General features: G+C 40.7%; 1 protein-coding gene across 1 annotated transcript in view; it reads right to left on the bottom strand.

The window, feature by feature from the left end:
* adam12 (ADAM metallopeptidase domain 12) overlaps positions 1-18,149 on the bottom strand; it is a 75,264-nt gene that overhangs the window by 44,787 nt on the left and 12,328 nt on the right. The window contains exons 2-3 of the mRNA XM_034152711.1: positions 15,994-16,115; positions 13,367-13,440 (exon numbers count right to left, since the gene is read on the bottom strand). Coding sequence (XP_034008602.1) covers positions 13,367-13,440; positions 15,994-16,115 — 196 coding nt within the window. The remainder of the gene's footprint in view (positions 1-13,366; positions 13,441-15,993; positions 16,116-18,149) is intronic.

Genomic DNA, 18,149 nt, shown 5'->3' with positions numbered 1-18,149 from the left:
CCTGGCCCATTTCCTGACCCAAGTTTTATGAAAATACTAAAGTTGTGACGTATTTCTTATAACAGATATGCTAACCTAATGGTGGCACAAAGGAAAAGACTGTGGTTCACCAAAGTCATAAGGTTACCTCCTCTTTCATGTCATGTTTATCTACACTGTATTTGTTAAGGTTCCTCACTTTGATCGATAGTGGTGTTAGACACACCAACTGTGTTTGAGTTCTGCTGCTAGTGGGGCTACGAAGTCAGAATAATGAGCAGAAATAACCCAATATAAACGCTCCAGCAGGCAGCGCACCAATATCAAACAGACAGGCTGATCGGCAGAGCCTATTTAAATATTGACTGGCCAAAACAAAGATGGCCCCTAAATGAGTCAAGATCCATCTTTGCTTTGTTAATATTCACAGAGAGAGCAGCGTGGTAACTATAAAACATTCTGCTGTAAGTTCATAAAGGCCTTGATGACTTATCCCAAAATACAACTAATCCGACTGGAACATGAGACAGAAAAACAACAACAAATGTTGTTTACAAAGTTGTTTTTAGTTATTAAAGACACATAATAGCCCTGCAGATACATATGTATCAATGACTCAAAGTATGAGTTTACAGGCCAACAACTTACAAGCAACTTTGTAGTTGACATTCGGTTCAGGTCCAAACGAAACATGCCTTTTTTTTTGCTATTCCATCGCCTAGAGAGTACACTCATTCAAACAACATTCTCCGTGTGTGTCCCTCACCTCAGGCTTCACAGCTCAGTATGTGATGTGGAGCTCAGGGCGAGTGAAGTCATCACATCAGTAAAACAGACGGCAGAGGGAGAAAAAAGGCTCTCTGCACTAGAAAGCAGGAGTAAATGATGAATCATGGTATAGTGATACAGTCAGAGGAGGCCGTCTCTCTCTCAAAAACACTATCTGAAATTAACAAAAGCCCAGGCATTCATGTGAAAACACAAATGCCTGATGACAAATTCAGAAGACTTTTCTGTTTTAGCTCCATCACTGACCATATGATCTGCTTCATGACTGCTTGACCTGTTTTCTGTGAAGACTGTGGGTCCCATGAAAGATGATAAATGGGTAGTGACTGAAAGTAATAAGGAGAAATGATAGCAAGTGACAGTGAGGTTATAGGATTTTTTCCTCGGGGGATAGGAGGCTTCTGATGGTCAGTGTGTGTTTGGGGAAAAAACAGCATCCGTCTAACAGGAGGACACTGATGTACTGCGGGTCGCCATATTGGATAGCACCACTCTCCTGATCACTTTACTGCGCAAAGTGAGAGGTGACCATAAAACTTCAAAAGATAAATGCCTTAAGGTCAATGTAATGTGTGTGTTTTTATGTCATTGTATGGGATTCTTTCATATTGTTTGAATCGACAATAGTATTAAAAACGTACAGATAACTGCTGTTTTCTTTTCTTTTAAGGTGATGGTCACATTATCTTTTATGCTTTCAGATATCTCTTCTTTTTACCACCCATTACATTTTAATGGCAGTGTTTTTTATTACCATAGTCCTATTAAAAATTCCCGAATTGATACCACAAAAAGGGTAAAACTCTGGGCTGCAGGTGCAATACACGGATTAAAACCGCTGTGTTGTCGAGCCACAAACCTAACTTCTAATGAAAGCACGTTTGATGGCTGTGAGGCATTGCGATTTGTACTGACGCAGATTCCTAGGTATTATATCCCCTAGTTGTGAAGTAAACGGCTAACAGCAGTGAGGTACTGCCTGGCTGTTAAAGAATGAACTGTTTCATAGCTGCTGGCCTACACGTCCGGAATATATTATCCAATAAGTTCCCGCACTAAACATATCTTTCCTTGTAACTGTACAAAGAGCATGATGTCATAATCCCCCTGCACCCTTTAAAGGAAACAGTTTTTGGGATGGGGAACATGCTCTCATCAACAGTACAGTCAGAGTGAACCCTGCACATGAATCCAGGCCAAACGTCTTCTCTCTGGGTACGGTCAGCTGCGGTAAAACGGGCTCCACCTGCCCACTTCGTACAGACTGAGCCGCTGGCAGCTGAGTCCTTTCACATATTTCACCACTGAGGCCGTTTGCGGTAATGACTGCTCCAAGCTTTCACAGCTAAACATTAGAGCGTTATGAAATGTGAAAGTGTGGCTCAAGGAGTGTATGAATACTTTATTACCCTAACAAAGCAGCACGGAATATTTCTGGGCACACGGATGGCGATGGTACAAACTCAAAATGCCTAGAGGCAGAAAGACCACAACAAACAAGCAGTGAACCGTTATATGGGGAGCTGTTAGAAAAATATGAGCGCTGAAAACAGGCTTGATCAATCTATTGTGGGAACGAAGCAAACGGTTGCAAGACGAAGAAATCTTGTAATGATTTCTCACTGACGAAGAGTCCAAATCCAAATTCAACCTCCTCCTGCATTGGAAATATTTTCTTATACATGTTTTTAATTTATTTTGAGCAGTTCAACTAATAATAACTAATAACAACTGAAAATATGTCATTTTATTCTACAATTTATGATGTTGAAGAATAAGTGTGCAGTTTTAGTCCTCTGCAATACATTATTACTTATGTCTACAAAATAATTGAGCATCTACATTTAAGGGGGTCATCCGCTACAAAAAGCATTAGCAAGGACGTATTTGTTTTGTACAGCATACAGACCTCAATGAATAGCCAGATTTTAATTAAAAAAATATAATGACATTTTTGCTAGCTTACAGAACCAGTACATCCTGAAATACTGAGTTTATTACAGTAAGTATAAGAAAATATTAAAGATACGTCAGTGTTTTTGATTGAGGTCATTTAAAAAGGGTCTGAAGCTAATAGGAAAACGTAGCACATCATGCCTAAATAAATTAAATGCATTTATAAATTAAACACTATGAACAAAATACTGAAAAATGTAAAACAGTAAATTGAATCTTTTGCAGAAGATGCCCATAGGTTAATAATCTGCATGCTTGCCAAACATAATACAAAAAGCCATTTAGCGTATATGTAATATTCTCGTGCATACTGAAGCTGATATATGGATATCAAGTGTGAGCAGTAGCATCACATCTTCATTACAAGTTTAAAAGAAAGACTGATTCTAAACAACCCCTGGAAATAATTTCTGTATGCTCACCCAGTATTGAGATTAACTGTTTCTTGCTTTTGCTTCTTCAATATTCCAGAACAAGCTACACAGCGTAACTAATGAGTGACTAGGGATCTCCAAGGGACGTGGCCTATTATTATTCATTGAAAAGAGTAAACAAATGCATAAATGTTAATGTCACAGGGTGCATATCTGTCCAATTACTCTATGGTGGCTCCCCTGGGCCGCCTCATTGTTAAGCCATACTATTTTTTTGTCTGCAGGGGAAGTATGCAATTAAGAGCTGAGCAGGAAAAAGAAATTCAGGATATTTTAGTCTTTCATTTATTTTCCCTTTCCTATTATTTTTTGTCTTACTCCTGCAAAAAAACATGAAATAACTGTAGCATATCAATATCAATCATCTTCTACTCACACCAATGCCGTTCTTTTGAAATCCTAAAAGTTGACAACTTTCAACCTTTTGCTGCACAAGACAACTGCTTTAATACAGCATGCCGCCGCTCCACTGGCTGCACACATCCCAGAACATCAGCTCTGAAGTCCCACACCGCACAAGGAATTCTTCCCCACCTCTTATAAAATGTCTCACCTCATTAAACCCACTCTTCACACTCATGGATGCTGCGTGGATTCTCCAATAAGATAATAGCATGCAATCTGTCATTCTCCACTCCATTACCTTGCAAACATGGTGTGGGATGAAACTTCCACTTGGCACTGATGTATCATTTTAACATGAGGTTCAGGGTGAGCAGTCTGTCACTGGTGCTGATGCGGTGTAACGCGAGTCATCATGGCTGCTGGGTATTGAGCGGGAGATGTCAATTATTGGATGGGCTATGGCTGGTAAAACAACAAAGTGCTTTTTAGTTAATCAGAGCCCATACTCTAGGTGTATTGCTTTAAGTGAGTCTACATCTCTCTGATGGCTATGGCCAGAGTAAGCTGTTGTGTCCAATAACAAAATGATTACTTCACTACTGACACCTGACTGATATCTCGACAGGAACACTAAAATGGTACTAGAACCTAAAACATTAGGACAAGTAATGGATTATAGCCAAGGTAATACTGCTTTTCGCTGTAAGGTACCTTTCTAGTTGGTTAACTGTGCAACACCAGTGAGGAGTCTTAAATACAATACTGCGCAACATTTGTGTACCATCTGAACTCAGCATAGAAAACTCATAAAGCCAGTGATCATAACAATGTTACACATTGATAAAACAAAGAGTAGGACAAGAAACACCAGCAGTCTGACACAAGACAAACTATACAAATAAAATAAAAGTCTGTTTTAAACATCACCGTTTACAGTACTTACTGTACTTGACCTGGTTGTGTATTGATACACTTTACCAGTGCATTTATGGGTTATTACATTTCAGCAGTAATTAACTTCAGTTTTACACCCATATTAAGTGGTTTACATGTTTGTTTACAGCTCATCTTATTATCATTGTCAGACTTATGATCTATGCAATTGCTTTGGTGAGTAAATTATTATTAAAACTGAGAAGATGAGCAAAAAATTGAAAAAATGTAAAACCCACTTGTGAACAATGATCCTCAAGACTACTATTTTATTATCAGTTTAACCATACAAGCACATTCCCCAACTATTCATATTAACCATAAATGTTTTCTTATAGATTTCCCGTTTCTGTTCCAAGAAACCATGTTCATACTTTCAATAAAAATGTAAATCTGATTCTCTGCAGATTCAGAACAAAATCAGAAACAGCATGTCTTCGTATTTGTGAAGAACATTCCCGATGGCTTCTGTCTGTACACAGCGCTGGATTGATTGGGCCACTGACTCTTTGTTGTCAAGTTGAACCCAGCACGGCAAAAACTTCCCCTCCATCAGTGATGTCATATGATGCACTTCCTCTTTACCTAGTTTTCCAAGGCACATCTGGATTTATTGTTAACACACATTTCCTCTCATGTGTATTCAGCTACCGTGTGTGTGTGCTGTATGTAAACACCCCTAGCCATCTGAACTGATGAATGCAAGCCGTGCATTGTACTGATAAAGCTGTTTGTCACATTGGGCTGAAACCTACATTATGTGAACTTTGAGGGTTCCCAAAGGCTGTTGTACACTGAGTATCTTATACACACACACAGCGGCGATATGTGTTTGTTATGTTTAGTTGAGTCACAAAGGCTATGGCGGTTTAAGCGAGGCAGAATGTAATATGAAAGAATCTGCTCCATACATGATAACGCCAATCTTAAATGCTCCAGACCAGTGGCTTTAGCTCTGCAGCATCAGCAGCAATCTCAATCATTCCTTTAATCTGTATCTTAAATCACCTGAATGGGCTGATAGCATGGTGTGCGATATTGCTGGCATTAAACATATCAGATAAACACCACCGAGCGTGCAAAACTGCTGCTAAGCTGTGCCGTCTAGGGCAGTGTTTATTTCTCATGGGTCCACTACAAATGATCCACTCTTTGCACCATGCTGAGATATAACGTGGATGAGGTTGTGAATTAAACACAAAGCTAGTTCTACTTTGAAATGTCACATTAAAGCTTTAATGGTAGATGTTGTGTGTGATGAGGGATTTCGATCATGCTGTTGGCAGATTCACTGGCCTGGAATGGCTGTATCCTGTCAGACTAATCCATGGATTACAGTTCACACATACATTTTATTATCTTGAAAAATCTATTTATGTACAGCGAGGGTAATGCAATCACTCATCTAACATACTCTGCGGGGTTTTTCACAGCAGTGTTTCCTGCTGATGCAGATAAATGATGCTGAGGATAAATATGAATATTATGCACCATGAACATCTGTAGCCCCACTCCACCATATCAAAAACTCCAAAGCTGATAAGATATGTTCTGCTTACCTACACCAAGGCAATCATTCACTCCAATGACACCATGTATATCACACAGTCTAATTTTAATACAAAAAGAGCAGCAGCCTTCTTAAGTAGTTAGTGAACGACGCGGCAAATGCCTCACCTCTATGTTCTTGTGTGAAGGCTTTCAGTCTGTGTTAAGTGCTTCACAGCTGTGCTAGCTGGCACCTTTGACATGTGACCCACTCTTGGTACAGCATATGTGAGGTTAAAAGCAGTTATATTTAAAGATGTTCCACTCAGTGTTCTTTTGCATAACTGAGAATTTAACATATACAGATAGCGAAGAGACAGAACAGCAACACATCCTCACCATGTTGGCTGAAGGCTGTGACTACACCCACACCACCCTCTCCACTGCTGCAGGCCCCTAAAAATAGGTCTGGAGCAATTATACAAATATATGATGCCATACCCTGGCATACTGCATTAGTGCAATTATGTATTTAACCCTTTCATTAAACGCAAAAGAATAACAGAAAAAACCCAAACATCATATTGCGTAATTGTTATAAATATTGGATAATACTTGAGTTTATCTGGTGTATTCTAACTACAATTTTACGTACCGTAGTTGCCTTAAACGTATTTGAATAAAAAAGTTTACCTTAGCTTTTATTTACGGCCAAATCAAATTAAAGGGGCTTATTGGGGTTTTCCCTCTCCTGTAGTGTGTTATGTAGGTTTTTAGTGCATGTAAATGGTCTGCAAAGGCTAAAATCCCCCCCCCCCCCCCCCCCCCTTGCCTGAAACGCCTCCATTGGACTCCTTTGTTTAGTTCTGTAACATAGTGACAGCACTATGTAACACACAGCTTCTATTGGCTAGGGCTCCAACACATTGTACATGACAGGCTAAGGGGGACATCCCTAAGCGGTTGATGAATCACAACAGATTGCCAGCTAACCAATCAGAGCAGACTGGGCTCTGGTTTCAGACAGAGGGTGAAAAGAGGTGCTGCAGCACAGACAGTGTGAGACAAATAAAGCACCTTTTGAACATTACATCACAGTAGAGGCGGAAAACACAAATATGAACCTATAAATAAGCGTAATGGGCTTTTAAACATCAATCTGGTCAAGAAAAAAGGCTATCATATCAAATATCTTACTCAGAGATCTCCACTTGTGAAAAAAATCAATCTCACTTTAAAGAAACGATGGAGGCAAAATGTAAGTGAACCCCAGATTAAGAGAAAAAACGTACTTTGAGGGACTTTGAGCTAGCTTGGCTCTGATACTTGGCTCTGATCCCACTGGTCAAAAAACTACCACTCTAATCTTTTCCCCAAGCAATGCCTAAGACTGCTCTCTCTTTCTCTTTTTTTTTCTTCTTATATTGTCCTTCAGGACTGGGCAACTTTCCCCAAGGACGCTCTGCAGTATCCACAAACTCTTTAGCCAACTAATTAAAGATGGCAGGAGGCGAAATGCGATTAGTGTGTGCTCTAAGCTTAACAAGAGCTACAACTACAAAGTCACAAGGGGAAAAAGTGGTCAAAATCTAAATCGGATCAATACTTAAAACAGAAAGGAATGTGTGAAACCTGTCTAATAGTCGTGATCCACATCTCATCTCTCAAGACAAGATGTGTCTTTTTCACTATCTGACTGTCAATGTATTTTATTCTCAATCCCACATTGCCAAAAAAAAGCCAGAAGGATTTAAAGAACTCTAAGCCATTGCAATTAACCTGTATGAAAGTCTTATATGACGTCGGTGTGATTGCTATTTTGGGTACCAGAATGCCAATTAAATATTATTCAGGTCGATAAGAGTAAAGGTCACTAATAGGCGGGCTGCAGACCGAAAAATTGATTCGAATTATTACAGCTTTTCTATTTAAACCAGTGCAGCTTTTCCAGCTTTAACAGCACCAACGACCCACAGACCTGCTGCATGCATTGTAAATCATCTCAGGTGCTGCTATTCAGCCAATGAAATCAGTGCATTCAGATAATCATTGCTACTCGAGACTGAGACACACACTGGATGAATTATACAAGAGAATTTAGTGAGAGAAGTCATTTCCACAGGGCGTGCATGTGTGAAGTGATTACCTTTAAATGTGTAAATGTGATTTTGTCATCTGTGGATGATTCAAGCTAGCTTTTCCCCTTGTTTTTAGTCTTTATGCTAAGCTAAGCTAACCAACAGCTGGTTGTTGCCTTATATTTTAAAACCACAAGAGTCAAAATGTTCCCCTCTCAATCTGGAAATCATAGAATAAAAAGGCATACAGAATGAAGCAACGTTTAGGTAAGCAGCTAATGATAACCTGTTTGTAGGTGACTGGTGTTTAACCTTGTGAAAGGGATGGTGACAGGTTGAACAAAATGCCTTGGCATCCAAAGCAATGTCACACAGAGCTTTGGCACCAAACTATGAGTAGTACACGTGTTGGCACCAAACAGCAGCCTGAGGTCCACCGTCCCCACTGGTGCCTGGTCTCAGGTTGCACTGTGACAGAAGAGATGCTCAGAGGAAACTCAAGCATGCATGTGGAGAGCGTGGGAGGAAGGGATAGGAAGCGACAACAAGAGATAAGAGAGGGGGGGTAGGTTATAGATACTGAGCCATGTCACAGGAAAAGAGAATCACAACAACTTGAACACAGGCATGCGGGAACAAAGGAAGTGGAAGTGATGGAAGAGTTGGACGACGAGGCAGAAGAAGAAGAAGACCGTCAAAGTGATGTCTGCTGCTGCTAAACATTCAGAATTGGACGATATAAGGGGGTTCTTTTTAATGATCTAGTTTTTTGGCTAGGATAATGGTTTTCAGCTGTCCATGATAACATTACAATATTTAATTATGTTAAGCCTTTCATTTTTCTTTAGACTTCTTTATGCTTTATCCATTGTTTCGCACACTGGGCAGGCTGGCGAGGAATACTAACAGATCTAAAGGTGGGTTTATTTGGCGATATGGAGATAAGGACGCAATCTGCTATCAAAATCCCTGACATGCTGTTGCCAAAGGCTCCTAGTGACACGTCATGAACACACAAGGCTCTTAACCATACAGAGCTCGCAGTGATTTATTTGAAAAATAATCTTGATAGCCAGCGTCATGTTTAGACATACGATGGCTGAGACAAGTAGACAAGCGGTGTAAAATAACATGACCATTTTATTTCATTGAAGATGCACGCAGCATTTGATTTGCTCAGCCCTTGTTTGCCTATTGCATTTTTTGCTTACCATAGGCATCCAAATATGCGTAACTACTTTAGTACTTTTTGGACGTAAATTATGATTATGGATTTTTCTTAAAGCAATATCGTCCATCGGGGAATTTCAACACTAATCCATCTCTTTCCTGACCTTATGCAGTTGATTAGGTCAGCACAGCCCCACAAGGCTGCATGAAAAGTCAATATTAATGACAACATGCATGCAAAAAAGTGTATTTTACAACCTCAATTAGCATCAGAGTTGACAAACAAGCTGGCAGGCAATTCTGTTCCACATAAGAAGCGCAGTTGAAAGACAGGGCCACAGTTCAATGCCTCTCATATTCTTGACAGACCCATTCCAGGAAACCTAGGATCTCTCTTTGTTTGGTCTGCGGCACTGTCATTGAACAGCCTGGGTGATATTGCATCTCCTCTGTGGTACCACTCAATGACACAGATCAAGGCATTGTCAGTCGTGTTATTGGAATTGAGGACATTTTGTTTCCGCATTAAAAAAAATAATACTCTGAGGATGTTGCTATGGGGATTTTTTCTTTGTCAAAAACATAATGATGTTGTTTGGATGTGGCCATGTGTTTCAAAAGGGCTCCTTCCGCTTTTCTTTTCCTGCCACAGAAGAATGAAAGGAAATGTTCTCACTGGCAAACGCAGGTTGCTCTGCATAGAGGTTCAAGGAGAAAAGCTGGAGAAAATGTTGTAAGTAGAATAGCAATAGAATATAAATAAACTACTGTTAGCAATGTTAGGACATGGGAAGAATAAAGAAATATAAGAATATAAAAAGAAATGTTTCTGTTCATACATTTATTTTCTAAATACTGAGAGAGTTGTAATGAACTATTCTCTGTAGAACCAATATGTTTGTTTGGTACTGACCAACATGTATCCATAGCACAGAGAACTGAAAATGGATGCCTAAAGCAGGCACGAAAGGTCAGATCAGTTTCATAATCTTGCTTTTCATTTTTTAGTATTGTTTTGGTCATAATGTTGGTTGTTTTGTCTTTACATTTGAGTATTTGTTGTATTCGTTAACAACAGAAAATATTACTTTTGAAAGAAGAAATAACATGTTTAAATAAAAGTTAAACAAATAACACACTGTTGCTTTATCCAATACAATCATTGGTTTTAATACTGCCTTTCTTGGTCTGGTATTGCCCGTAGCTTATTTGACCAATGTTATCTAATTCTGGAAATGATCCCACGATTGTCACTTGTGGCCATAATGGTTCCTTAAAAGTGACATCTTCGAATTAAAACTTCTAGTATTGAACAATTTCACTGGGCTTCAGAAATCAGAAATTATGATATTAAATGTAGAAAACTGCAGTAAGTGTGTCAAGCTGTGAATCATTGATATTTCTTCCTCTCTCACACACACTCCCGCTCACCCACATGAGCACCTTGGTCCCCCAGACAGTGCTATTGAAGTCTTTAATCAAGACTAATGTGGAATGTTCCATACGACCACCATTAATCATCTGAGGCTGGCCAACTGTGCCATTGATCAACGCTTTACATCAAAGCCGCTGCTGCTGGCACAAGTCTGCATGCTCTGTGTGCAATGTAACATGCCAAGCCTTATATATTCTATATGACCCGGTATCTGCCATTGCTCTTATGTTTAAACATGTGAGAATCGGGAAAATGTTGTATCTTTTTCAACCCGGTTAAGCTACAGATTTTATTTTAACTGCTAAATATGGAGTAATATGTAATAAGATGTAACTGTTACAATTTAAGAAAGAACCCAAGAGGCCGATCATAGTCACTTCCTAATGTGCTGCTCGGGTACAGAGCTGACAAAATACAATCCATTACCCTGAACTAACAGGAACAGTTTGCAGGATTTGTTTTTGACAACTGTGATACATTTCAGGTGATAACATGTAAAACAGACAAAAGGTTCTGTGAATTCCCAGTGGCAGTAAAGAGACAAAAGCAGTGGCCTGTACCAATCCAAGTTTAGGTGTTTTGTATGCTACCTATGAAAACACTCCCATTATACACACACACACACACACACACACAAACAATTCACACACACACAGTGAACCCCTACTGATTTCTCTCCTCAGCAGATCTGTCCTTGTCTTGCTGCAGCCAAGTTTCCCTGGGACCGGGCCAGGCGGCTAACAAACAGCAGTGTATTAATTGGATCTGGTAGCGTGTTTATATTGGTAAGGACTGAGATCATTTCACACTGGCCTTGGAGCAGGTGTGCCAAATGAGCAAAATGCACAGGCTCAGCACATTCACGCAAAAAAGGATGAGCCTTCACAGAAAACCTGACATAACTCAGCACAAAGAGGCACCACTTGCTAAGAAATTTGCATCCAGATCTGTTCACTTCAACAAAACAATGGTTGTTCCGTTTCCCTTGATTCTGCACTTTTTTCCACCTCTAAACCTTTAATGTTTTCACCTCATTTCTCCTTAAATAGCATAGCAAGGGAACTAACATCTACACAGTATTACTTTTATGTACCTCACTTGAAACTTTATAGAAATACCATGCTTACATTGTGTCTCAAGTACTGAAAATAGAAAATTCATGATGTGTTTGACAAAACTGGCAACATGAAATTGGGACAATTCTTCAGGGAATATCCAAAGGAGATATCCACATTGAGAGCATACGTTAGTGAGTGAAGCCTGGAAGATATATGTATATGCAAACCACACCTGCCGTTATGCCTTTTACTATATATTGTTCTTTGGAGAAAACCTCACATTCAAACCCTAGGAGAAACCATCTTCATTATTGTTGAGCAACTAAACTGTCAAGTATATTTCAGTGACATTTGATTGGTGAAACTAACTTTAATGTGCTAGGAATGCTCAATGTGCATGCTTTTAATATAGGATTATTTTATATCTGAGCAGGACTCACTCGAGCCAGCTTAAAATAATAAGAAATTCAAGTCATCGTTACATCCTTTTCTTTATCCTGTTCTGTTCCCTCATCTTTCTTTCCGCCCCTCACTGAACTGTCATAGCTTCAACAAACAGGCGCACGTAGAGGTCGGAGACCACCTGTTCTGAGTCGGCTGAACTGGTGAGGCAATATCAGAGGACACATCTGGCCGAGAACAGGCCGGATGGGAATGGCAGCATGCTCCCGGGCGCAGACTGCTGATGGATGACTCACAGCTGATGCTGAGGTCACTAAAGGTCAAATGGAGAATGGAGAATGAAAGGGTCAGTCAGGACATGGTTTTTCTAGGGAGTGTGTAACTGCTGGACGGGGATAATATAGTTAGAGGGTTGGCAGGGTACCTTGAACTCTGGGTGGGGAGGAAGGGTGCTTGATAATATGTAATGATAAGTTGTTTGGCAATCTGCTCACATATAAGAAAGGTCTTTCTAATAGAGTTTTTATATTTGCAGTATTCATAATTATTTGCCGTTTTATTATGAATGTGTGGGTGAAACACGTGTGAATCCATGAGAAGTTTTACTTCTGAATTTCAACTTCAGTAGTTGTTTTTCATTTCCAGCCTCCATCTAAGGTTATGTATTTTGAAAAGGGGAAGCAGGCAGAAAATCTCAGAGGTCTGATTTGTGTTTGCTCTGAGCTACGTGTGATGGAGGTGTGACCAGTTATGGCCCAAGTCCATCAATCCAGTGTCAATATCTGTATCCCTAAGCAGCAGAGTGAAATATAATGTCTCTACTTCCTCTGAATAAGAAGCATTGACAGAAACAGGACCGAAGACAGTAATGCCATCAATCTTGTTGGATTGTGAAAGTCCCTGGACAAGAAACCTGGCCTTTTATATTCTGGCTCTAAAGCAATCTTTCCCATCTATAGGAAACAATGTGTGTGAGAATGTTTGTGTATCTACATATTCATGACATCCGAATGATCCCAACCCCTCGTTTTAAAGTTCACAGTGTTTTTCCGCAGCCTGGAAGGTTGATGAGAAGAGAAAGACAAGCCGGGAGAAGAGAAGAGTCCAATCACTAGGGGACATATTATTTTCTCTCTGCTTGAATACACTACATCATAGCACAGACCTCCCGACAGCCGTAGCTGGAAGTGTGGCTTTATCTATTGGTTGTGTGTGTGATTAACATAATAAATAGATTGTTTCTTTTTTTCCTGGTGGAGTATGAATGGAGAATTGAAATAAAATGGGAGGAAAACTCACTCATTTTTCTGCAGCAACAGGATCAGCTGTTCACCTTCTGCATGAACCAGCAGCTGGAGTGACGCAGGATAGCTCTGAAACACAAAAAGATGAGAGGAGTGTTAAGGCGGTGCCCGGAGCTCACCCATCCTGCCTCTGTGAACCAGCGTCTGTGTGAAGCTTCACCTTCAGCTTGACACACTGGCTGTATACAAGCCAGGATGTGGCAACGCACAATAGTGTAAGAGGAAACGGAAGGAAGCTTCCACATCCTTCACTTCCCAAGTCTGTGCATGAAACAAAAGTTTGACTAGACTCAACTAAACCAATGACCGTAGTTGTATTGCTATACTGCTCAAGTAAGTACGTACAATTTTTAGGCTTTTAAATTCCATTTTTGTTACTTTATATGGTCCTCATTTTTTCGTTGATAGCCATTCAATTATGTAATTCTTTTGAGTAGCTTACACCTTTAAACATATGCCCGTGCTGGAATTAAATTGCATGTTAACTCTAACTAATTCATAACAGCCTCAATGTTCACCCTTTTAATGCTTCAGTGCGTCAACTGGCAAAAACAGGGTGCCTTTAATTATTGAGAGGCTGCCACAAATGCAGTTTATATCTCTGTAAGGTTAGCCCTAACTGCGATCATTCATCAAAGAGCCCATTTTTGGCATGTAGTGAGAGCAGATCACATTTGATTATTGCAAGACAGTAATGGAACAAGAAGAAATGAGATATCTCTCCTGTTAGATGAATATTTTAAGATGACTGGCTGCACACCTTGAGCTCCAGCAAGAATCTACAGTGTCCAACTGTTAGGTAGAAAACTCCTGGAGGTAGTTGCAGCATGAAGTCAGATACTCGTTGCTAATAACATGATGGGAAAAATGATCTGCTTGAGTGATGCTGAATAAAACTAGATATGGACAGCATTTCTTACCTAACCTCGAGCATGAGTCCAGTATTCATCAGGCACCTTAATATTGTTATGAAGTTTCTTGGCAGAAAAACTGTATTTCAGTGCAGAAGCAACTGCGATAACTACGCTCTGTGAGTATTTCGATGGCACTGATTTATGGATGCAAGTACCCAGGAAATGAAGGAGATGCAGGAGATTGTGCTTACTTTGCTAAATGTCAGTTTGAGATTCAATCTTACATCAAAATTTAAAGTGGCAATATCCCAACAAACAACTCTAAGATGCTTTTCAGAAAAAAATGTTGTTATCAGAGTGAAGAAGTGCCCTTGCAGCCGGACAGAAACAGAGTGTTCGTGCCTGAGGACTCAGAACATTTTACGACGTGAACATAAAGAAAAACAAGAAAAGAAAGCCATGAACTTTTCAAAAAGGATTTATGTAGCAGCAAAGAGACAGAAATTGCCAGTCATGTGCAAAGAGAGGAGCAGACATAGATTTTTGTCTCATCTGTTGATATTTCGTGCGTACACTGTCCTGTTTCACAGTGACATTTCTTAGGTCTGCTGACTGATGCCTTCAGGCTGTACTTTGCCAGTCTCCGGTCTGCAGCTCTGTCTGAGAGTCAGTCGGTCTTTCTTTGCGTGGCAGCGGGTTTGTGTGTGTGGAAAGCCGATGTCACTGTAAGTAATGACTCTGCAATACTTTACGGCCGCTTCATAACCTTCCACTGGTACAAGGAGCGGCTGCTATATCAATCTGTTATATGGGGACGTTTAAGTCTTAGTGCAATCTCTGCTAGGACAATCACCATCTGCCCTGGAAGTCAGTTTAATTAAGGAAGGGTCAGCTTGTAGATGGCCTACTGTAAAAGCACGGGTCAACAACAATGTTCAACAGTCAGCAGTAGCTGGGGGTTAGACAAATCTGATGCATTTGAAAATGGGTTGCATAACAAGCTCTACAACGCTAAAAGCATGCCAATGTGACATGTGGGTGATAAACAATTCATGTAATTAACTTCAGTGCCCCCCTCAACAGACTGACTCAGAGAGAGGAGCAGAAGGCTGGAGAAAAAACAAATCTCTCAGATGGTGACTTGCCTGCACCAGGAAAAATATGTTTGATTGCTCAGGGAGTTCTCAACACCTACGCATTTCCTCCTATGGAAAAGTTTCCTTCCATTTCCAGCTGCAAAAGGTGGGACAGACCTTTCTTTTCCCTGCCTAAAACACAAGTCTTGATTCCAGCAGGGGCTGATTTCACTATACACAGGCATGTTTTAAAATAGCATAGATCTTATGGTGCAGGAAAGAAATGAAACATTCTACAAGGCTGCTTCACACCGTCTAATCTTTCTCACAGCGTCAGGATTGTGTACTGCTGACAGGTAAAGCTGCTGAAGGGATGACAAGTTCCAAGGAAATATCACAGTATTTTCTTGCCTACTATGCAAACTCGTGCTCAAACAAAGGAGAGGGAGGTAGCATAGAGGGAAAACACAACAGGGAACAAACAGGAAGGGGCATTTCACTGAAGGAAAATCAAGCAAGCGGGGAAAGAGGAACTACTGTAGGTAAAGGAGAGACATACTGTGGTTGTGTCAAACAAAAAGCCAGACATCTGTACTTGGCTCAGCTCTTGGAAGCATCAGCTGTACTGCTGTGTGAGCAAGCTTCTTAGCATTAGGCTCAGTGTTGCACTGAGTGGCCTTGTGAGTATTTACCCCGGTGGTGCGCTGGAAGAAAGGTCTGCGATCCTCGCCCTTCAGCAGCAGAGGTACCGTGGTCCCATAGCGCTCTGGTCTGGCTGCTTCCCCTCGCTGTTTAGCCTTGTCTGGACTACTTTCTGTAAAAAGAACATCAGAACAGATTCAAACATCAGAATGAGTCAATTAAAAATCCCACTAAAAATGCAATGAAGGTTATACAGAGCATTTTGTATTAACTTTGTAAGCATGCAGACAAAGGGGGCAAGCAATGGTCAAAACAGCTCTTTAAAACAGCCCCTGCAACAAAGGCAGGGAATCCTTGGATAGAAAGCACAGTTTTTTTTTTTATTGTGGACTGAGCTGCTGAGAAAGAGTTAGAGTTCATTCGGGGGTCCTTTGAGGAGATGTGCTGTCCCCCAAAGGGTCTCTACAATAAGAAAAAGCTACAGACACACATCAATAATAGATCCGCTCACACAGTTTATGAGGAACTCAGCTTTTACGATAACTCTGCACAGGAAAGAAGTCTTTCAAAGATAAAAAGAAAAAAAAAAGCTGGCAAGATAAATGTGTCCTTTCCACTTCTTATTTATCTTTTTACTTCTTATATATAAAAGGTCAGACACTGGCACTGCAGTCCGCTGCGTTTCCTTCTCTTTCCCACTTCCTCTCATTCATTCAAATCCTCTTTTAAACTCTGACTGAAGAGAAATTAACTTAGTTAGAAGCCAATTATGCTAATTAGCCTTTCAAAGACTGCTCATCGGGGAGGCAAACAAAATGGCATGTATAGCATAGGATGCAATATAATAAAGCGGGTGGCTTGAAGCAGAATGTGGGAATCATAGTCACAATTCCCTCTGCTCTCTCCGTGTCTCTCAAGCTCTCCTCCCTCTTCTCCCACAGACAACAGAGACTGTCCCTGATGCTCCCACGGCCTCACAGAGCATGTCTGAATTGTAGCAGGCCCAGCAGGCTTCCTGTGAAGCCCAGTAAATGTTACAAACCCAGGGAGGAGCTGTGGAGATGAAGTGGAGAGGGAGTGTCAGAGGGGAGGGAGAGGTTGTTTGAGGTCTCACAATCCTGTTATCACCAAAGCAAGGCTGAGAGAGCGTGCTGCGTCTCTGTGTACTGTACGTCTCAGGTCTACGTTTGTTCCCTAATCCCTTTAGAGATACGCACGTAAAGCAGCAGTTTGTCTGCGTTGCATGTACAGCGTCACGCAGGGTACAACAAGAGTTCAGTAGTACATTCAGCTGCGATACTACACTCTGACATATTTGTTTACTCTTCCCCCCTCTCCCCCACCGGCTGAAGACGTCTTCATTTTAAGCAGTCTTTTAAAGTCTGAATTTCTGCTTCAAAGAAAATAAACTTCAGAGAGGAGTCCTGCTCCACCACAACTGCATTTCTTACATCTTCAAACGGTGTCTGACGGCGGGTGCCCTTTGCTCTCAGTGTGGCCCAGACTCTCCGTTTATCCACAGTGAGTAATAAGCTAACAAGGGCATAAAAGAGACCTCCTATATTTAATGAGGTATTTCAACATGTGCCGATGGTAGTTTGTTTGTTTTAGTGGTGCATGAAAACCCCGTTAGACAGACGGAGCAGCATGACTGAGACCACAGGCTGTGGCTAGAGTGCTAATAAATGGAGCTATAAAAGGGAAAGTCAGGCAGACGTCTTGTTAATAAAAGACCTTAACACGACTACCGTTGTCCCTTGCAATTCAATTGGATCTCTCAAATACTATCGAGTTAATTTAAGTCATAAAACCATACCAGTGTAGAGGGGACACTAAAGCAGGAGTATGCGTAACACAAACTAGTTTATATGTCATCAGACCACATCTGAGGGCAATAGTGTTTATAGTTGTTCTGAACACTCAAAAGCACGAAAAGAGCCTGTCGCCAGAGAGGCTAGACACAATGAATCGCACACTTTGGGGCAATCTTTCCTGAAAATCTTGTTGCAATTGTTTGTTCTCGTGGAAAGCGGTAAAAAGGTTGTGTGAAGAATAAAAAAGAATTCCAGATCACAACCTTGCACACAGGCATGCCTACGGGAAGCAGGCATGCCTGTTTGATTGCTGTAAGTGGAAAATTACACAAATATTGTATCCACCCCAAAAAAGGTTGCCATTGAAGATTGAATATGAATGTGCGTGTGTG

This window comes from Trematomus bernacchii, unplaced genomic scaffold (assembly GCF_902827165.1).
Source record: "Trematomus bernacchii unplaced genomic scaffold, fTreBer1.1, whole genome shotgun sequence".
Lineage (NCBI taxonomy): Eukaryota > Metazoa > Chordata > Actinopteri > Perciformes > Nototheniidae > Trematomus > Trematomus bernacchii.
Note: the sequence above shows the minus strand (reverse complement) of the source record. Positions and strands in the feature narration are given on the sequence as shown.